The sequence below is a fragment of the Balaenoptera musculus genome, chromosome 11 (genome assembly GCF_009873245.2).
Source record: "Balaenoptera musculus isolate JJ_BM4_2016_0621 chromosome 11, mBalMus1.pri.v3, whole genome shotgun sequence".
In the NCBI taxonomy this organism is placed as follows: domain Eukaryota; kingdom Metazoa; phylum Chordata; class Mammalia; order Artiodactyla; family Balaenopteridae; genus Balaenoptera; species Balaenoptera musculus.
The window spans coordinates 58,506,869-58,526,989 of NC_045795.1; the positions used below are offsets into that span (position 1 = coordinate 58,506,869).

Consider the following 20,121-nt stretch of genomic DNA (forward strand, 5'->3'; position numbering starts at 1 on the left):
AAATAAATAAATTTATTAAAAAATAAATAAAATAAATTTTAAAAAATATATATAACGGATAGTACAAGCCTCTAGCCTATCCAATGGAAGAAACATACCCAATTATGACTTTCTCTCCCAATTCCTTTGAGTTTCTTTTTTTTTAAATTTATTTATTTTATTTATTTATTTATTTTGGCTGCGCTGGGTCCTCATTGCGGTGCGGGGGCTTCTCCAGTTGCGGTGCAGGCTTAGTTGCGGTATGCAGGATCTAGTTCCCTGACCAGGTATCAAACCCCGGCCCCCTGCATTGGGAGCGCAGAGTCTTAACCACTGGATCACCAGGGAAGTCCCTGCTTTGAGTTACACCTGAGTTTGGGGGCAGTGGATTTGTGCATCAAGGTGACTTGGTTATCTACTGCTGCACCATCCCAAACCCAGTGGTCTCAAACACGATGGTTTATTCTTTCTTACCATTCTGTGGGTGGCCTAGGTAATTCTGCTTCACATCATGCCACCTGGATCACTCACATGCCCCGTTCAGCCAGCTCAGCAGGGGCACCTCCATTCTCCTGTATGTGGCCTCTCTCTCCATGTGGTGCCTCATCTTCCAGGGCCTCTGGGATGAGGGTGGGGCAAGCAAGGCACCTAGGGCACAAAATTAAAGAGACACTCACTCTCAGAGTCACGCGTGTGTGATTCTCTCTCAGCGGATACCCTAGAGCTTTGGGGGAACTGAATTTTACTTAATTTTCATTAGTTTTTATTTGAATAGCTACATGTGGACATGAGGCTGCAGCCACTGTGTTGAACAGCACTACTCCATCATATTCCACCATATTTCATGGTGTGAATATGTTACCATTCATTTGGTCTTTCCCCTGTTGATGGACCTTTAGGTTATTTTAGTCTTTTGCTTTTGCAAATGAGTTTCAAGGAACACGTTTGAACAGGTTGTGTTAGTAGCTGTATACTATGCTGGCATACAGTTTTCTGTTGGTAGTTGTATTCTTTTCAAAACTGTTACCATTCTGTTTCTTCTTGACTCTTCACCAAGGTGGGAAGAACACTTCCTCCAACTCTGCACGTACATATCCAGGCTTCCACTCTGATTTGCATGTGTGTATGTACGTATGTAATCCTTTGCTTGGGTGAGATCTCTTGGGACAGTCCTGGCCTTCTAGCTGAGCCTTCAGTATCACAGAAGTCTGAAATGCCATACCTAACCACAAGAAGGACCTTAGCCCCAGCCTCAGTGAAATTAATCAGATCCTTTAGTGAAATAACCAAATAACAAGTTCTTCAAGGCCCATGAATTCATGACAGGCATATAGAGAATAATAATAATAATAATAACAAACAGAAAGCAATCACTAACTCCAGGAAAAGCAAGCAAATAAGAAAGAGAATGTAATCATGAGTATACTGCCTGTCTGAATAATCGTCCTAATGTAACCCCCTGTGGTAGACAGGATTTTGTCCTCCGTGCCCTTCACCCCACTCTTGTGCCTGTGAATACTTTACGTTATATGGTAAAAGAGACTCTGCAGATGTAATGATCGTTATGGCCCCTGAAATAGGAAGATTATCCTGGATTACCACGTGGGCCCAATCTAATCACTTGAGCCCTTAAAAGCAGAGAAATTTCTCCAGCCCGGGCCAAAGAGATGCTTCAGAAGAAGTTAAAGTCAAAGCATGAAAAGGGTATCTGGTTGGCTTTGAAGATGGAGGGGGCCAAGTAGCCTCTAAAAGATGAAAGTCATCCAGCTAACAACCAGCAGGAAACAGGGATTTCAGTCCTTCAGTTGGAACTGAATCCTTCCAACAACTTGGACGAGCCTGGAAGCAGATTCTCCCCTAGAAACTCCAGGTAAGAGCCCAGGTCAGCCAACACCTTGATTTTGGCTTGTGAAACCTGGAGCAGAGAAACCAACAGAACCTGCTGAACTTCTGACTTACAGAACCATGGAGCGATAAATCTGTGTTGTTTTAAGCTAAGTTTGTGGTAATTTGTTACAGCAGCAATAGAAAACTAATACACCACCTAACATTAACTGAGCCAAAAAATGGTAATATAACTACATTGGGAGGTGGAGAGGCGATTCTATTTGGCAAGGAGAGAGTACTAAAATAAAACTAAGTTCTCATGTTGCCTGACAGGAAGTCAAAAGATTATATTTAAGACCAAAAAATAGCAGCCTAAGCATCTGTAGAAACAGCTAAAAGCGGTAGAAGTGGTTGCTTCTGGAGAGCAGAAATTGGGAGTGAGGAGGGGTGGGGAGAAGCTGTGTGTTTTTTTGTTTTTGTTTTTTTTTTCATTTTAAGCCTTGGAGAGAATGATATGGTTTTAAATGCACATTCCTGTGTTACTGCAATAAAAATCAGGAAGAACGAGTCCCATGCCCGCTGGTGTAAGGTGTGCCCACCTCTCTGAGAGCCTGAGCAGGTGGGGTGCCAGGGATTATGGCAGCCCCTGCTCTCTCATCACCAGGGTGGAGGAGAGCAACAGCAAGCTTCTGGAGTCAGAGAGGAAGCTGCAGGAGGAGCGGCACCGCACCGTGGTGCTGGAGCAGCACCTGGAGAAGATGCGCCTGGAGCCTGGGAGGACGTCAGCTTCTCAGAGAGCAGCCCCCAGGAGCAAAACAGGTAGGGCTGAGGTGGGGCCGGCCCGGGGTCACATTGGGCCCACGGCGCTCTGGGGCTCCTGGTTCTGGCTCGGGGGCCAGGGGGGAGAAGACACACAGCAGCAGGGGCAGGCAACGCTCCACCCTGACGGAGGGGCTGACCGCTGCTGCTGACTGGCTCCTCCCTCTTTCCTGAGCTCCTCACCTTTCAAGGGCAGGACCCTAAGGTTGCTTGTGTCACTTATGCTTTCATCCCATTGGCCAGATCCTAATCACATGACCACACCAGCTCCAGAGGACGGTTTAGTTGTCCTAAATCAAAAGGTTAGTTCTACTGCTCTAACACAGTGGTTCTTAAGGTACAGTCTCCAGAAGTGGCAGCATCTTGTGGGGCTGGGAAAGTGAGGGTGTGGGATGCCAGAACCAGAAGCCACTTCTGGGGAGGAAGAACCTTCAGTGTGAAGAGGAGGAGCTTGCCTCTCTCCAACATCCCCACCCCAGCCCCTCCAGGCTCGGGAGTAGAGGTGTTGCCCCCCACTTCCCTGCCTCTCAACACCCCAGTACTCCCCCACCCCCAGCCAAGGACACTCAGATTTTTTCCCAGCGCAGAGATCAGAACGTTTCAGGAGGACATTCCAGAAGTAGGGCACAGAGCGGGAGTGGTGCCATTCTCCCACCAGCAGGGCCAGGGCTCCAGGGGCCTTCCAGGAGCCGCTGAGTCCAGGCTGGGGAAGGTCCTGAGGGCTTAGCCCTGCTGGGCTTGCAAAAACAGGTCCCTTAGGAATGTAGTGTCTCCAGGCCATGGACCCACCTCCTGCCAAGTGGCCGGGCTCCCAACTAGGGACAGCTAAGCCACAGCAGGAAAAACCACTTTGGTCCTGCCAAAGGGCAGGGCAACTGCCTGGGGAGAAAGTGACCACGTGGCTTCTGTCCATGCTGGCCTGTGACATGGGAAGAGCACCGACCCTCTTGGGGGCATAGCACACCCCTCCACCTGTACAATAGGGAGCCTGATTGTGCAATGTGGTCCCTCATGGCAGTTCCCTGCCAGTGGGGAAGAGAACAATAAACCAGTAAAAGATGGTAGGTCAGATGGAGGCGGGTGCTGTGGCTTACAGCTGAGTAAGGGGACAGGAGGTACAGAGAGCAGCTGTCTTCTACGGGGCGGCCACCCTAACTGATGAGCTGATGTCTGAGCAGGGATGGTGGAAGGGGGTGAGGATGTGGCATAGATACCAGAGGGAAGAAGAAGTGCAAGGGCCCTGAGGTGGGCGCACGGCTTGGAGGCTTGGAGGTAGTGAGACTGGATCATGGGGAGGGGAATATGTGGTGAGGTAGGGAAGTCACGAGGTGCTGAGGAGGTGGTCCCATCACACAGGCCTTGAGGGCCAAATGTGTATTCACTGTGGCCTCACAGAGCTCTAGAGGCAAGAACTATTATCCTCATGTTACAGGTGAGGAAACCAGCTCAGAGAGGTTGATGGTTTACCTGGGGCCACACAGCAGGAAGTAAAAGCCAGGTCTGCTGATGCCAAGTGATTTTCCCTGCGCCATGCCACCCCTGAGGGCCTGTTCAGCACAGAGGTTTTCTGATGCTGTGACAGTGCTCGAGTTCCCCACCAGGTGGGCTTTGATTTCTTTTTCTGAGCACTCTTTGTCCCCTGGCCCCAGCCACCGTGGATCCCCTGTGAGTGTGAATGGAGACTGGAGGCGGGGGACCCAGTGGTAAGAGGGCATCAGATGCAGTGACAGCCTAGACTCAGACTCAACCTGCAGGCCAGACCTCAGGCCCAGCTGCCTTCCAGAAACTTATAAAGTGCAAATATGGAGAGAGTAGTGAGAGGAACCACCTCGGTACAAAGCGGGAAGTCAGGGCCTGGAGGAAGGCAGCCCTTGTCCTGCACCTTGAAGGAGGTATAATGTTTCAACAAGTGGAGAAGCAGGAAGTGGACAGTTGGGGGTGGGAGAAGGACGTGTTAACACAGGGCCATGGCCTCATCACAGAAAGTGGCTGCTGCTGCCCCACAGGTGTGCCCACCTCTAACACCAGGCACAACCCAAAGGAGAGTGACAGGAAGGACCCATCTTCCGCCCAGATCTCCAATGTGCCCGTGGAATCCCAGATGGAGGAGCTGACCACCAGGTGCTCCCTGCCCCGTCTTCCTGAAAGGGTGGTGTTGCCTGGGTGGAGGTGTTTTGATAGGCAGAGGGATCACGTCCCTCCCCCTTTGACTTCTATTTGCCCAGAAGGCTGGTCCTGCTGGGTCCTGGGTTCTAGGCCTGCAATTCAGTAACTGGCCATCAGAGGGCAGAGAAACCCAGCCATAACCCTAAAGAGCCCATGGTCCCAAAAGAAGTTTTATCAAGTGTGGGTTACTGAACCCACTTTTCTAATTCAATTAAACCTTTTAAGGTCAAATGCAGTGGTGGGAAAGGGGGAACCTCTATAAATTAGTACTCATGCCTGAGGCAGCCAACATTTGGGGGAACAACAGGGCACCAGGCCCAGTAGCTGTGGCTGGGCCCAGACAGGAATCCCACATGGTATTCCCCCAAGGGTCCCTGAGAGGAGGTCAGAGAGTACCCTGAGTCTGGAGAGCAGCCGAGCTGGCAGCCATCCCCAGGGCCCTCTACACGCATGCACACACACTCACGTGTGCCAGCTCAGCCGCGCTGAGCCCTCTTCTCTGTGTGGTCTAGGCTGGCCATCCAGGTGGAGGAGAACGAAATGCTGAAGGCTGCCCTAGGCAGTGCCCTCCAGGGAAAGGAGGAGGACTTCCGAATGTACCATGAGACTCTGGGCCAGGTGAAAGGGGTCTTCCTGCAGGCCCTGCGGCAGCAGAAGGCGGACAAGCACTAGGATGGCGGCCCAGTGTCAGCCTGGCTGGACGGGGCAGCCTTAGGCCTTGAGAGGACGAGGCTCTATCTGAGGACTACATCTGCTCCTGGAAGCCAACCTGGGGCAGCCAGCTGGGCCCCTTCTCCTAGAAGAGGCTCTCCAAGGTCAACAAGAGCCAACATCCCATGGCAGGAGGGCAAAGGAGAAGCCCTGGGCACACTTAGTGATGGCAGGGGAGGAGGCCAGCAGCCCGTCGGCATCAGCAAGAGCTCTGGGATGAGAAGCCGGCTGTGAACGGACAGATGCAGTCCCTTGGGCAGGTGCTTATCCCAGAGCCTAGCGGGGGACCCTGCATGCCCACAGGGCTCCACATGTGCAGGAGAGCCCAGAGGGCTCCAGGCTGGGCGCATCCCCCAGGCCGCCCAGCCCCGCCCCACCTCCCTCACCAGCGCATCCTCACACCCCACTCCTACCTCCATTGCTCTATCTGTGGGCATCCCCACCCTCTACAGACTTGGGGGCACCACGCTCCTAGCCACCTTGTCGGCCCACCCCTTAGGGTTCTTCCTTAGGTGCAGACCCTCAGGCTTGTAATAATAATGATGATTTTCATGATCACCACAGCTCCCAGTGAGTGGGCACCTACTGTGGAAACCTGACCCCATCTAGACCTCTAGAAATCCAGGGGGTTGTCACCCTTTTCTACTGATGGAGAAACTGAGGCTCACAGAAAGACACGGAGCTAATATTTAACGCTGGCCTGCCTGCCTGCAAAAGCCAGGGTCCTCCACTGGATCCGATTACCCAGGGTGGGCGTGCCTACCCACGGCTGGGCAGCTCTGTCCCCCTGCCAGCTGCTCCAAGAAGCACCTCTTTTTGCTTCCAAAAGGCTGCAGCTGGTGGGTGCTGGTGGCAGAGGGCAGAGGTGGGGCCGGCTTGGAGCTCTGGGCAGGGGGATTTTGAGGCAGTGGGTCCAGGCGAAGGCACAGTGTACCTGCCTCACCACAGCACAGGGGTGAACTGGGAGGGCTGCTGCAGGAGAGCCCCCAGGCCCCTCTGTGACTGCCGCAGTGTCACCCCCTCAACTGCAGTTACTGCCATGCGGAGGGGTGGCTCCATGGAGGGTAGCCACACACCCCGACCCCAGACACCCGGGCCACACCTGTGCACACAGGGGCCCACACAAAGACACAGATGCACACAAATACCTAGGCTCAGGAGCATGAATCTTATGTAGACACACATGTACCAGCAGACAGTGCTGACTCCACACTCACAGGCCCTGCCTGGCCATTTCCCTTCACATGGGATCAGAGAAAAACTTCCTTCACAGGAAAACAGGACCCTTTCATCCTGATGGCCTTCACTACACTTGCTGGGGGTCTCTAGACCTGTCACCCCATGCAGGGTCGGGGCTCCGAGTAGGGGGGCCAGCATGGAGTCCCTCCTCAGCCCCATCCCCGAGGAAGGGCTCAAGCAGACAGGGTCCCAGAAGCCCCAGGTAGCTCCCCCCATGGAGGGGGTTCACGGTACGTATGCCGCATATGTGAGTCACTGCACAAGTGACACAAGTGACCGGTCTTCACGAGCGGGAATGTGCGTCTACATCCACACACACACACACACATACACGTGTGTGTGAGGAGGAGCCAGCTTAGAGCAGGTCTGCTCCATACCCCCAGCAGAATCCCTCTTCAGGACTCACTGAGTTAAAAGGTGCCAAGTGCTAGTGCAGCGGCTGGCACACAGTAAGCGCTCAATAAACGTCAGCCCACAGTATTACCTCTATTAGTTCCACAAATACTTGTTGAGCAATTACTCTGCCCTAGGCAAGGGGGTGCCAGGTGAGGCAGACTCAGTCCCCGAGCTCCCAGAAGCCCCAGATCAGCTGGGGAGACAGATTCCCAGGCCACCATCTACCGAGCCAGCTGGCCATCAAGCAGTCATCGAGTGCCAACTGCATACCAGCCTCCAGGCCTGTGAGGGACCCAGAGGCGAATCTGACTTGCTGCTGCGGCCTTCAGGGAGCTGCTTGTCCGGTCAGAGAGGCGTGGGAAATAGAGGGCCGCGACGGGGCGGGATGGGTTGGGGGTATGCAGAGACAGAAAGCCGCATCTCAGAGCCTCCCACCTTTCCTGCTGGCTTCCGGGCTCAATGCCCAGGTCTGGGTGGGGTGAGGGCTGTCTTTCCAGTCTCCCTGAGGTGTGCGTGGGCAAGGGTGGGGAGGGGAAGGCCCAGGAGAAGAAAGGGTTGTCAGAAGGACCAAGGGCTGGGGCCCTGAAGGATCTAACTCAGGTGGGCCAGGCATGGAGCACGGCAAGCTGGTCTGTCCAGGTTAGTGCCTGCGGCCCCTCCTGAGCAGCACCGCCTGTCCCTGCGGCCCTGAGGAGGACCTCCCAGCCCTCAGGCAGGTGGGCAGCAGGTGGGCTGGACCTGCCTTTCACAGATGGGAACACTGAGGTCCCTACCCGGAGCCACAAGGTGGTGGGAGCGGGAGACAGGTGCCTGGAGAGTGGAGGAACAGCAAGCAATGAGGCCAGGGGTGGAGGCACCTCACGTGAGGACTCTCCCTGGCCGCACCCCAGGCTGCAGGCCTGGGCGCTCAGGTTCCAACATTGACAGGTGAGACCCGGCTGAGCCATGGGTGTGGCTTGGCCACTGTCCCCTTGGGGGCCTTTGGGGCACCACAGCCGAATCGGACAAGGCTGCAGTCTGGCTCAGGCTGATTCAAGCCCCAAACACGTCCCCATGTCCCTGGGCCCTCCCCTGCTCTCAGGAGCCCAGGCCAGGGTGGCCTGCAGCAAGAGGACTCCTCTGGGCCCTCACATCCGGTGGCCAGAACTAGCCTCCCCATCCCCTCCTCCAGCGAGCTCACGGCCACCCCACAAGGAAGTCTCTGCCCGCGCACCCCCTCTCCTGCACACAGGCCGTATCTCCTGTAGTCCCTGAGCCTTACACACACACACACACACACACACACACACACACACACACATGCCATAAACAACATACCACACACACACACACTTTCCCCGACTTTTTACTTTGAGCAACAACAAGAAACAAATGAAAAGGACTTTGAGACTTGAGAGAATTGGCCCCCTGCCCATCTTTCCCAGTAGCCCTTGCTGGTCTTAGCCCAGTCACTTCCTGCCCCTCGTTTTGTGGGCACCAGGCGCCCTCCCCTCACCACCCCTCACTCGGGGGAAGCTGGCCTCAGGCTGTCCAGCCGCAGGTCCAAGGGGCCTCCCTAGCCCTCTACCCACCTGCCATCCCCACAAGCCAAGCTCCCTACAGACCCCACTGCACGCGGCCCGCCTGGTGGACCTCTCCTCCTGCTGTGTGTGAGTGCTGCCTCTCTTGGCCTCTGGAGTGTGGGGTCTCAGCCTCTCTAACAGCCTCTCTTTATGAGCAGTTCAGTGAGCCAGGCCCTGGCCACGGAGTGAGCCGTCGAATCCCCCCAAGGGCCCAGTGAGGTCAGGGCCGGCAGTGTGCCCATTTACAGATGAGTATCTGAGGCTCAGAGAAGTGGGTCGCCAGCAAGGCGGAGCTCAGGCTCAAGTCAGCTGGCTGCACCTGTGCTCTTAACGGTGAAGCCAGACCACCACGTCTGCCTCCCAGAGCCATTCTCTTAGAGCCTCGCGAGGGCACCAGCTGGATGGCCGGCTCAGGCTGGTCTCAGCCAGCACCAGGTGTGGGTGAGCTGGGTTCTTGCCCCTGCAGGGCAATCAACTCCAGAAGCTCATGCGCTGACCCAGTGACTTAATCTAACCCACTCCTGTTCGTCAGTTTCCTCTTCTATCAACTGGGGAAAATGGTAACGACCACTTCCCTAGAGGCTGTGGTGACATTAAAAAGAGTTAATCCAGGTACAGCCTTAGAACTGTGATCAACTTATTTCTCCTCTAACAACCATTGACTCTACCTCAGGACTCTACACAGGTGCCCCACCTCCTCCAGGAAGCCCTCCGTAATGCCCACAGTCTGGCTCAGGCACACCCCCTCCCCAACACTGGCCTCCTCTAGCACCCAGGATCCATGACTGCAGCCCGCACGCAGCCCCTCCAGTGCAGTAATCACTGTTCATGCTTCTCAGAGTCAGGGACCCGCCGTGCAGGCCTCCGTGTCACTCTGTGGGGAGTGCGTGCTGAGAGGAAGCTCAGCGCCTCCAGGTATTGTGGGAAGGTGGGGCACTCTCCCTCCCAGGCCTTGCTCAGGCCCTGGAAGTGCCCCTGCTGAGGGTCGGGGTAGGAGAACACTTCTTCCTCCTCTAGTCTCCGCTGAGCCTATGACTGGGCTCAGAGGGTCAGCACGGGCTCCAGGACCTGTCCTGTGACTCATTATAGTCACACAGCTCCTTCTACCCCCCAGACCCCAGACCCTGCCCCCCGTGCACATGCATAAACAGGCCCTCACAGACTCTGAGATCCTCATCCTAAAGGACCCCAGAGTGGCTGGATCCCTGGGTGGCACTGGCCTTGGGGAGGTTGTGAGGGACCCTGGCACACTGCCCACCATGGAGCTCCGAGGTCCTGCATCCAACCATGCATACGTTCAACCAGCTGGGCTCTGAGGCCACGGTGGGGTGGCCTTCAGGATACCCCTCTGCATCAGGTAGGCTGGGCTGAGGCCTCGGCTGCCCCTTCCCAGAGTGAGGGCCCTGTCCCCCCACTCCTCTCCCCCAGAGGAGTCCTGGTTTCTTAGGAACATTGCCGTCTGCCTCCACCCTGTCGTGGAGAGGATGCCAGCCACTCCAAGGACCCACTCAAGTGACCCTGCCAGCTCCCCTCCACCTGGTCAGCTCCCTATGGGACAGGGCTCGGGTATAGGGCCCACATGTCTCTTGCCAGTTACAATTCCACTAGGCAAGTCAGTCCTCCCCCAGGCACTGATGCCTGGCCAGCCAGGACTCTCTGCATGATGAAATGGACCAGGGCAGGGGGCTAGGTGGGTGTGCCATGGGACAGCCGTTGGGAATTCACATGTAAAGGTGTACGCTGGAATTCATGGAGCTGCACATGAAAGTGTGTGCATGGTATGAGTGTGTGTGTCTGCATGGCGGGGGCAGAGCTCACAAGCCTGGAGAGGCCAGCGGGGGCCACCTGGAAGCCTTCCTGGAAGAGGAGAGTCCTGGCCAGCAGTGAGAAGGAGACACAGGCTCTATGGACCAGGGGAGGCAGGTCGAAGTGAGGTCCAGGTGTCCCTGTCTGAGCCTATGCCAATGGCCACCCCTTCTGCCCCTCCCCAATCCTCCCTGCAGCTCCCTGTGGCCAGCAGCTCTGCAGCACTCAGCTCTGCTCCACTTCGCTCAGCTCCGCTCCAGGAAGGCCACCTCCTCCCTGCCCTCCTCCCCCCCCCACCCCTCCTGCTGTCACCACTCACCGTTCACAGCCTCGAGGGGGTGGGGACCCCAGGGCTGGACACACCACACCAGGGCCCCAGAGCCCAGCTGGTCGGACGGTCGCACGGTCGGACGCAGGACCCCAGAGCCCCGAGGTGGGCAGTGTGCCAGGGTCCCTCACAGCTTCCTCAAGGTCAGTGCCAGCCAGGGATGTAGCCACTACGGGGTCCTTGAGACCTGTAGAGCCCACCCCAAGCCCCTCATCGCAAACCTAAGGCCCCAAAGTGGGCTTTACTCCAGGTGTACCTCAGGCGGGCAGGTCAGTGGGCAGGGGGCACTCCTCTGTCCACAGGCTGGTCCAGGTCTGGGGGTCTATCAGGAGAGGTCCCAGGCTGGGGGCCAGCCCTGGCCTTGCTCACAGAGGCCTCACAGGGGACACCCGGCACCGGCCATGGGGAGCTAAAATTGGAAAGTGGCGAGTGGGAGGCAGCTGACAAAGCTATTTCGCAGGCTCTTCGCCGTGCTCCGGTTTCAAGCTTCTGCTCCCTTAACCCGATCCTCAGGGCCTCCCTACCCCCACCTGGCCCGTGGGAAGGTGCCTCAGCCCTCAGGCCAGCGGTGTAGAAGTCAGGTCCGGCAGGCCGCTGGTAGGGGCAGGGGCAGCGGACGGTCTTCTCTGATCAGAGACTGCAGGGGGGCTCACTGAGAACACTCAATCCTGTCCCTGGTCCGCGGTGTGACCTTGACAGGTCCCTGCCCCTCTCTGGTCCATGAGCCCTCCATCTGTGTAATGGGGAGAATGCCGACTGTGGCGGCCCAGGAGAGCTGGTTTCGGAATTGGTGAGGGAGATTTAGAGGATCTGGGGCAGGAGAGAGGGCCATGCCAGCCATCTCTTGCTCAGCCCAGCCTGAAAGGATGCCTAGACATGTTCTTCCCTTCAGTGTGGGCCCTGAGTCTGTCACCCATGCGGCCCTTGGGAAGGCCACGGGTCAGGCCGGAGCAGGATAGAGAGGGCACAGGTGCTAGCTTAGGTCCCAGGGATGACCCAGAAGGACTCCTGGGGATGAGCTAGGCCCTGGCAGGAGGGAGTGGCCAGGCTCACCCTGAACCCAATACTGGTCAGCACCTTGGGTAGCGGCCAGCACACTCCCTGGTGTCTGCCTGGCCCAGCCTAGCCCCACACCCACTACCCCAGGGCACCTCTTCAAGTAGCACAGCCTCCAGCCGGCATCCAGGGCCTGAATACACAGAGCACTGAGAGAGTGGGCAGGTGTGGCCACGGACACAGGCAGGAACCAGGGACGTGGCAGGCTGGGGCTCAGGGGCTGGTTGGGGTAATGGGGGTCAATGAGAAGCTATAGGCTGAATGAGAGGGATGGAGGTTTGGTGCTGGGGTAGGACCTGGGGAGGTCATGGGAAGTAAAGGCAGCTCAGGAGGGTATGGAATCAGAGAAAGGGGCCCGGAGGAGGTGGGGAGGTTTGTCAGGAGTTGAGAGAGACTTACTGAGGGGAGTGGGAACCCTGGGGGCCAGAAATATGATTGAGGTGATGCAGAGGGAGTTTCTCCACAAGAAAGTCATCTCAGACCTTGGAGGAGCAGTTTGAGCAGAGGGTGGGGACCGGTCCACCTGAAAGGTATGGAGGAGTGAATGAAGGTGAAGAAGGCAGGCTGAGAGTGAAGACCATGCTTTCAAGAGCCTTCAGTGGGAAGGGCGGGAGCGAGAGTAGCAGCTAGGATGGGGCACCAAATGGCAGGGGGCCTGGGAGGAGTGGGAGATGGGCGGGGAGAATGATGGCATGAGATGCCCAAGGGGCTGTCTCTCTTCAGAATGGGGACCCCATCACCTCAGTGGGGACCATGAACTGGGCTAGGCAGGGCTGGGGGGCAGCAGTGCCCTCACCCAATCTGTCTCCCTCAGCCCCATCCAGGCTATGGGCATCAAGACAGCCTTGCCCGCGGCAGAGCTGGGCCTGTACTCCCTGGTGCTGAGCGGGGCCCTAGCCTATGCTGGCCGGGGCCTCCTTGAGGCTTCACAAGGTAACAGCTGGGCCCCGGGACAGAGGGGTGGGACCGTTCTTCTGCTGGGGGTCTCAGGGCTCCACCCAGCAAGGCCAGAAACTTAGAGGCTCCAGACTCAAGGGCAGTCCCTAGGCCTTGGGGCTGGGGGGTTGAGTCAGATGCAGCCACAGGGAGACTCAAATGCAGAAGCACTGACAGAGACCTGGACAGAGCCAGAGAAAGAGAGAGAGAGAGAGTGTGTCTCAGACACTCAGGGATGCAGAGACCTGGCCCCAGACACACAGTGAGACCCAGAGAGAAGCAGAGGCAGAGAGAGACCCAGACCCTCTCCCCTCCCCCCAGGGTGGCGTCAGCCTTGCTGTAGAGGCAGGTGTGGGTGTGAAGCGCCCTGAGACCAGACTCTGTTCTCAGGTGGGGCCCACAGGAGAGCCTTCCGGGAGTCTGTGCGACCCGGCTGGGAGTACATTGGCCGGAAGATGGTAGGTCCCCCGCACCCCAGGGTCCCTGACCGGGGTCTCTGATCCCTGGCCCATCTCTCCTGTCCCAAACCTTTCCCCGCTCTCCCCTGTTCCCAATGGTCCCACATAACAGAGGGCTCGCAATGGGGAAGGTCTCTGGCTTGAATTTTCAGCATCTTCAGTTTCTCCATTGGCCCCTCCTCTGTCCTCCTGGGGCCAAATCAAGCCTGCCTCAGACCCTGCTCATTTAGGAAACAAACCGAGACGGGCTTCCACAGGGCCTCCAGCACCATCCTCCCCAGGAACAATGCAATAATGGTGGAATGTCAGGCAATGTGCTGGACAGAGGGGGAGCTTGGAGCAGCAGGGCAGCCCACGTGGTGCCCCTCATTCCTCTCTACCTACCTTCCCGGTACTTCCCTCAGAGGGGGAGGCAGGGACCTCAGCCATTGCTCTCCTCTAATGCACAAGAAGACTCTGGGGGCAGGGAAGGGGCTGAGACTCTGACCAGCCCAAGTGCCAGCCCACTCTGCCCCCGCCCCACCTTAACCTGCCTGGGCCTGCCCCAGGACGTGGCTGACTTCGAGTGGGTGATGTGGTTCACCTCCTTCCGCAACGCCATCATCTTCGCTCTCTCCGGACACGTGCTGTTTGCTAAACTCTGCACTATGGTTGCCCCCCAGGTGAGCTGGACCTGAGCCCCCCCTGCCTCCCCCTCCCCCTCAGCTACAAGGGTTGCGGGGAAGCCAAACTGGGCTCCCACCTCTGTTCACATGGAGAGGTAGACAAAGCTTTCTCCCCGTCCACAGCTCCGCTCCTGGATGTATGCTGCGTACGGGGCCCTGGCGGTGGTGGGCACGATGGGCCCTTGGTACTTGCTGCTGCTGCTTGGCCACTGCGTGGGCCTCTATGTTGTCTCACTCTTGCGCCAGCCCTGGCTCTGTCTCGGCCTCGGCCTGGCCAGCCTTGCCTCTTTCAAGCTGGACCCCCTCATCTCCTGGCAGGTGTGCGCTGGGGCGGGGCAGGGGTGGAGGGTGCAGGGATAGGACCCCAAACCTCTCACCCCATCCAAAACGTCTGCCTCCTAAGTCTCCCCAAGCATTTCCTTCACTTTCCCACCTGTCTTCAAGCCTTTGACCATGGAGCATGCCCTGCCCACAACGTGGTCGCCTCCACCGCAGCAGAGACATGTCCAGCTCCTTCCCTGCTCTGCCCCAGCACTTAACATGGAATTGGCCCTCGGCGGCCAGTGTTGACGGGCGCTGGCAGAGAGGGAGATGGCAGGACCAGGCTGGGCCCCTGCGGGAGGCTGGGTGGGCTTCCCAGAGGCAAGGGGCACCCTGGTGAGCTGGCGGCCTGTTCTCTCCCATCCAGAGCGGGTTTGTAACAGGGACTTTTGATCTTCAAGAGGTGCTGTTTCACGGGGGCAGCGGTTTCACGGTGCTGCGTTGTACCAGCTTTGCGCTGGAGAGCTGTGCCCACCCTGACCGCCGCTACTCCCTAGCTGACCTGCTCAAGTACAATTTCTACCTGCCCTTCTTCTTCTTCGGGCCCATTATGACCTTTGATCGCTTCCACGCTCAGGTGAGGGGACACCCTGTGGGCTCCCAAGACAGGACTGCGTCCCCCCCTGGGCGGAAGTGAACCCCCCTCAGATCCCAGAGGGGCCCGTGTCTTCACTCTCAGGGTTGCCAGGATGAAGCCGCGTCTCCCCTCACCCTCGCATCCCCAGACAGCTAGTTCGTGACTCACCGCTCAGACAGGGCTCCTCGCGCAGGGCTTGCCTCCCGCCCTCAGACACTAGCCGTCCCTCAGGTGAGCCAGGTGGAGCCGGTGCGGCGAGAGGGCGAGCTGTGGCGCATCCGGGCCCAGGCGGGCCTCAGCGTGGTAGCCATCGTGGCCGTGGACATCTTCTTCCACTTCTTCTACATCCTCACCATCCCCAGTGACCTCAAGTTCGCCAGCCGCCTCCCGGACAGCGCCCTCGGTGGGTGCGCGCCGGGCCCAGGACAGGGACGGGGACGGGGCCGCCACTTCAGAAGGACGGACCCTCTGCGCCCCAATGGCGGCGGAGTCACAGCTGGGGAAGCTGGCGCCCCGGGGGACAGCACCTATTGCAGGGTGGGGGAGCGGGGATTTAGCCTTTTAAACGCGTGGGACTTGGAGGTAGGTTTGCCCCGTGAGGCCCGGAGTGGTACCCGACAGAGGCCGCCCACCTCGCCGGGGCCTGGGGCTGATTCCCCCAGTCAGATAAGGTCTCCCCGGGGCCAGCCCCTCCCACCAGGACGTGGGGGCGGGGCCTGCGTGGGGCGCGGGGCTTGCGTGGGGGCGGGGCCTCCGCGGGGGCAGCCGGGGCGCAAGGACCTTCCCCCCACCACCCCGGAGCTGGGGAGAGAGTTTCCGTAAGGGAGGGCGGGGCTCCGAGCCTCCTGGATTTAGGAAGGCCCGGGGAGGGGTGGGGGACGGGGGGAAGGTCAGTGTGACGCCCCCGGGCCGTGACGACCCCTTGTCCCCAGCTGGCCTAGCCTACTCAAACCTGGTGTACGACTGGGTGAAGGCGGCCGTCCTCTTCGGCGTTGTCAACACCGTGGCGCGCCTCGACCACTTGGACCCGCCCCGGCCTCCCAAGTGCATCACAGCGCTCTACGTCTTCGCGGAGACGTGAGTGCGAGGTCCGGGGACTCGCCTCCGGGATCCCCACCTCCCTTTCGCCTCTTGCCCCAAGCCCCGGAGCTCGTCTCCTGGCTGATTCCCGCCCGTCTGCTCTCCTCCCACAGGCACTTTGACCGTGGCATCAACGACTGGCTTTGCAGGTGAGTTGGGGTGGGGTGGGATGTCACAGCCATACCCCAGGTGTCTGAGCAGGGCAGTGGCCAGGTGGGTCCACGTCTTCAAAGATCACCCCTGGGCCAGAGGAAGCAGGGAGGGAGGGAGGAGGTCATGGCAGAGGTCTAAGTGAAAGACAGAGGTTTGGACTTGGGTGGGGCCCCTGGAGGTGAGAGGAATGGAGTGGAGACACACAGCAGGCAGCCTGGACAGGACTTGGCCGTGGATTGAGGGCATCAGGAAGGAAAGGGCAATGACTCCCAGGAAGTCGTGTGCCCGGAAGGACTCTGGTTGAAGGGAGAAGGAGGAGCCGGCAGAAGGGCCTGAAAGGAGCGGTCAGAGGAGCAGGAGAAAAGTCAGGACCATGGGACACCCTGGAAGCTAAGGGAAGACCATCCTGGCATGGTAGGGGCAACTGGGTCAGACGCTGCTGGCGTCAAGGAAGCCAGAGACTGAGCGTGAGTGTGGGCGGCGTGGAGGTTCTCAGCCTTTCCCTGGAGAGGCAGGGGCGGGGAGGAGTCGGGGCTGGGGGCATGGGGGACAGAGGAACCGCAGGGTAGTTCCTGTGTGGACAGCTCCTGGAAGAAGCCTGGTACTGAAGGGGGACACACAGAAGTGGCCGAAGGGAGAAGTGGGTGTTTTAAAGACAGGAAATAATGGGACATGCTTGGGTGCCGAGGGGAATTATTCAATAGAAAGGAGGAAGTTGGCAGTGCAGGATAGAGGGGTGATTGATGGAGTGAGCTCCCTGAGAAGGTGGGGAGGCGATGGAACCAGGCAGAGCTCTGGCTTCGGGACACGGAGGAGGAAGAAAGGCCAGTGTGGATGCAGAAGAATGGCAGGTGAGTGTGGAAAGGTGAGGGATTCCTCCTGAAAGCTTCGGTTTTCTCCATGAAGTAGGAGGCAAGGTCATCAGCTGAGAGATGCAGGGTTGGGGGTGGAGGGGGCCACACAGATGCTGCCTCTCTCCTCCTGCCTAGATCACCACACCCATTCACACTTGCAGGAGAGCTGAGGTGGAGTAGCCACTGCAGAGCCTCAGAGAAGATGCTGACCAGAGAAACCGTGGCACTGACAGCTCAAGTGGGGTTGGGGGTAGTGGATTTATGGATTCTGATATGTGAAGGTGTAGGATTTTTCCCATCAGGGCTTCGCTTCTTGGGTGCAGGTGAGGAGAAAGTGGGTGATTGGGCTTTCCCAGATGGGTGAGAAGGAAGAAGTGAGGGAGAAGGGTTTTTAGGTTATTTGTGATGATGACTCATTGAATATAGTTAAGAAGGGTGGTAAAAATAGGAGGGGGTCACAAGATGAGGAAGGTGGGGGGGGTCAATGAGATTGAAGAAGTGGAGCTAGGGAGTCAGGTCAGGTGGGGCAGGGTGAAGGATGGGAATTAGGAAGGAGTCAAATAAGTGGTGAAAAAGTTGGGGTGTGGCCATGGGAGTGGGTGACTGAGGTGGAGTGGAAAGGAAACCATTGGTGAAACGAGGAGGTCAAGGAACAGAGAGGCTGGTTATGCAATGGGTCCTCTACTGAATTTATTTAACAGATATTTATTGAGTACCTACTATGTGCCAGGCACTGTTCTAGGCACTGGGGATACAGCAGTGAACATGGCAAAGACCATGAACTCATGGAACTTACAGCCTAGTGGGGAGAAACAGACCATAAACAGGTTAAAAAAAAATAATTTTAGAGAGTGGTAAGTGTTATGAAGAAAATAAAAGAGTGTAATGGGGTAGAAGCTTCTTTAGTTGGGGTCCGGGTAGCCCTCAGTGAGATGAACTGAGACTTGAGTGATAACGAAATTTGGAGAAGAGAATTCCAGATAGAGGGAACAACAGGTACAAAGGCCTTAAGACAGGAACCGGCTGTGTGTGTCTGAGTATCAGTAAGACCAGTAAGGGGAGGGCATAGTGAATGAATGGGAGAATGGTGGGTGATAGGTAAGGGAGGGAGGCAGAAACCAGATGACGTGGGATCTTCTAGCCATAGGAAGGTGGTTGAGTCTATTCTAATTGTAATGAGGAGCTATTGCGGGAGGGTGTGATTGTGGAAGTGAGGTGATCTGGGTTACACTCTTAAAAGATGCCTCTAGCTGCTGTGTGGACAACAGACTGTAGGGGGCAGAGGCAGAAGCAGGGAGATGACTTAAGAGGCTCTTTCGATAATCTGTGTGACAGGAGATGATCGCCTCGACTAGGGTGGTGTTAGTGGAGGTGATAAGCAGTGCTCAGGACCAAGTGGAGCCTGTAACGTTTGCTGGTTTGGATGTGAGTGGAGAGGGGAATTGAGAATCCAAGATGGCACCAAGGCTCCTGGCCAGCAACTGAATGGATGGTGGTATCATTAGCTGAGATGGGAATGAAGTGGGTTTGGGCAGGGATGGGGGAGTTGGTCATTTATGTGAGATGTCTGGTAACAGTTGGATATATGAGTCAGGAGAGAGACTGGGCTAGAGAGACAGATTTGGGGCTTGTCTGCATAGAGACAGTATTCAGTCTTGGGTCTGGATGAGATCACTTGGAGAAATGAAGGTAGCTAGAGAAGACGGGAAGTTCAAGGCTGAGCCCGCCACATTTTGAAGTTGGGTAGAGGAGGGCAGCCACCTGAGGCCCAGAATGTTGAATGTGCCCAGGATGATAGCGTTGAGGAGCTGCCCCCGTTGTGTATCCTTTGCCCGTCTCCCACCTGCCTTTTCCCACACTCCCACCAGCCCCTCTTCCCGCCTTTCCTGCAGGTACGTCTATGACCACGTTGGTGGGGAGCACTCTGCGGTGATCCCAGAGCTGGGGGCCACTGTGGCCACATTTGCCATCACCACTCTGTGGCTCGGACCTTGTGATACTGTCTACTTGTGGTCATGCCTTAACTGCTTTGGCCTCAACTTTGAGCTCTGGGTACAGAAGCTGGCAGAGTGGGGGCCCCTGGCACGAATTGAGGTGAGCAAGGAAGGTCTGGGGCTGGGTTGTCTGGGACACTGGAGGGGGTGGCACTACTGCTCTCTGGAGTCTTCCAGCCACACTTGGCTCCCAGTCCAGAACTTTCTCACCATCACCCCCCTCCGGGTCGTCGGGCAATGGCTCCCTCTGTGGGTACCTGGTGCTCCCTTCCCTTCTGCAGGGTCGGGGGGCACCCGGGCCTGGCTGTGTTGTTCAGGCCCTGCCCTCTCTCCAGAGTTCAGTTTCCCATCTTTTAACAATGAGGGAGAGCTGAGCGGGGACTCTCAGGGACACAGGCATATCCCCAGGACCCAGGTGGCCACATAGGCAAGGCCTCTGACCCGCCACGTCCTCTTTCCCCTGGGCCTCTTGCCTCACTGCCTATGTTTTCCTGGACCCAGCAGGCCTCTCTGTCGGAGCAGATGTCCCGCAGGGTCCGAGCCATCTTTGGGTCCATGAACTTCTGGGCCATCATCATGTACAACCTTGTAAGCTTGAACAGCTTTGAGTTCACAGAGCTGGTCGCCCAGCGCCTGCTGCTCACAGGTGAGGGACGGGGGATACGGAATATGCCAGGTATCAACCTCAAGGACTGTGACCTCCTGAAATGTCCCCACCCCACCGCAATTCCGCAGGGACTCAGCAGGGCGGGACAGTCAAGTGGGGAGAGAAGAGTCACTGGGGGAAAGGGGAGCTGCTTCCCGGCGCCCATGACCTCTTCCCCACACAGGGTTCCCCCAGACCACACTGGCCGTCCTGTTTGTCACCTACTGTGGTGTCCAGCTGGTGAAGGAGCGAGAGCGAACCCTGACGCTGGAGGAGCAGAAGCAGGACAAAGAGAAGCCCGAGTAGGGGAGAGGGGGAGAGGGGAGAGGGATGGGCTCCGCTCAGCTATTCCTGGGAGGGGCCTGACTGATAGAATAAAAGACTTTTCTACCACGGTTTGGCTCTTCCCTGCCCCTTGCTCCAGCAGCCTCCTGGCTCCCTGTCCAGGCTGGATGAGGAGCTGGAGGTTCAGGGAGGGGGCTCAAGCTCTTGGCGCAAACAGAACGTGTAGGAGACACACGTGGAGGGCAGAGACCACCGACCTTGGC

The 20,121-nt window shown here is 57.5% G+C and overlaps 2 protein-coding genes and 1 long non-coding RNA gene across 9 annotated transcripts in view; 2 read left to right on the forward strand and 1 right to left on the reverse strand.

Annotated features, from left to right (window-relative positions):
• CCDC13 (coiled-coil domain containing 13) overlaps positions 1–5,686 on the forward strand; it is a 29,598-nt gene extending 23,912 nt beyond the window's left edge. For both annotated transcript variants that reach the window (XM_036869975.1, XM_036869974.1), the window contains 3 exons: positions 2,471–2,625; positions 4,632–4,746; positions 5,304–5,686. In XM_036869975.1, the coding sequence (XP_036725870.1) occupies positions 2,471–2,625; positions 4,632–4,746; positions 5,304–5,463 (430 nt within the window). In that variant the 3' untranslated portion in view covers positions 5,464–5,686. The remainder of the gene's footprint in view (positions 1–2,470; positions 2,626–4,631; positions 4,747–5,303) is intronic.
• LOC118904142 overlaps positions 1–15,100 on the reverse strand; it is a 27,455-nt gene extending 12,355 nt beyond the window's left edge. For both annotated transcript variants that reach the window (XR_005021934.1, XR_005021935.1), the window contains exons 1-2: positions 15,015–15,100; positions 454–627 (exon numbers count right to left, since the gene is read on the reverse strand). This is a non-coding gene — a long non-coding RNA (uncharacterized LOC118904142). The remainder of the gene's footprint in view (positions 1–453; positions 628–15,014) is intronic.
• On the forward strand, positions 10,738–19,967 carry HHATL (hedgehog acyltransferase like). Of its 5 annotated transcripts, none has more exons than XM_036869983.1 (12): positions 10,742–10,976; positions 12,704–12,822; positions 13,216–13,283; positions 13,832–13,945; positions 14,072–14,266; positions 14,637–14,846; positions 15,078–15,249; positions 15,779–15,923; positions 16,040–16,075; positions 18,826–19,027; positions 19,429–19,573; positions 19,758–19,967. In XM_036869983.1, the coding sequence occupies exons 2-12, from the start codon at positions 12,717–12,719 to the stop codon at positions 19,877–19,879; spliced, it is 1,515 nt and encodes a 504-aa protein (XP_036725878.1). In that variant the 5' UTR covers positions 10,742–10,976; positions 12,704–12,716; the 3' UTR covers positions 19,880–19,967. The 5 variants fall into 5 exon arrangements, with proteins under 5 accessions (XP_036725875.1, XP_036725873.1, XP_036725878.1 ...); XM_036869984.1 differs by having other exon boundaries at positions 10,744–10,976; positions 19,432–19,573; XM_036869980.1 differs by lacking the exons at positions 19,429–19,573; positions 19,758–19,967 and having other exon boundaries at positions 10,738–10,976; positions 15,087–15,249; positions 18,826–19,422.
• The last annotated feature ends 154 nt before the right edge of the window (positions 19,968–20,121 follow it).

What these genes read in the sequence shown, in the direction of transcription:
- HHATL (XM_036869978.1), top strand. Translation starts at nt 12,717, where the DNA reads ATGGGCATCAAGACAGCCTTGCCCGCGGCAGAGCTGGGCCTGTACTCC. An exon ending in ACCCCCTCATCTCCTGGCAG is followed by an intron (nt 14,267 to 14,636) that starts GTGTGCGCTGGG and finishes TCTCCCATCCAG; the next exon opens with AGCGGGTTTGTAACAGGGAC. An exon ending in TTGATCGCTTCCACGCTCAG is followed by an intron (nt 14,847 to 15,077) that starts GTGAGGGGACAC and finishes GCCGTCCCTCAG; the next exon opens with GTGAGCCAGGTGGAGCCGGT.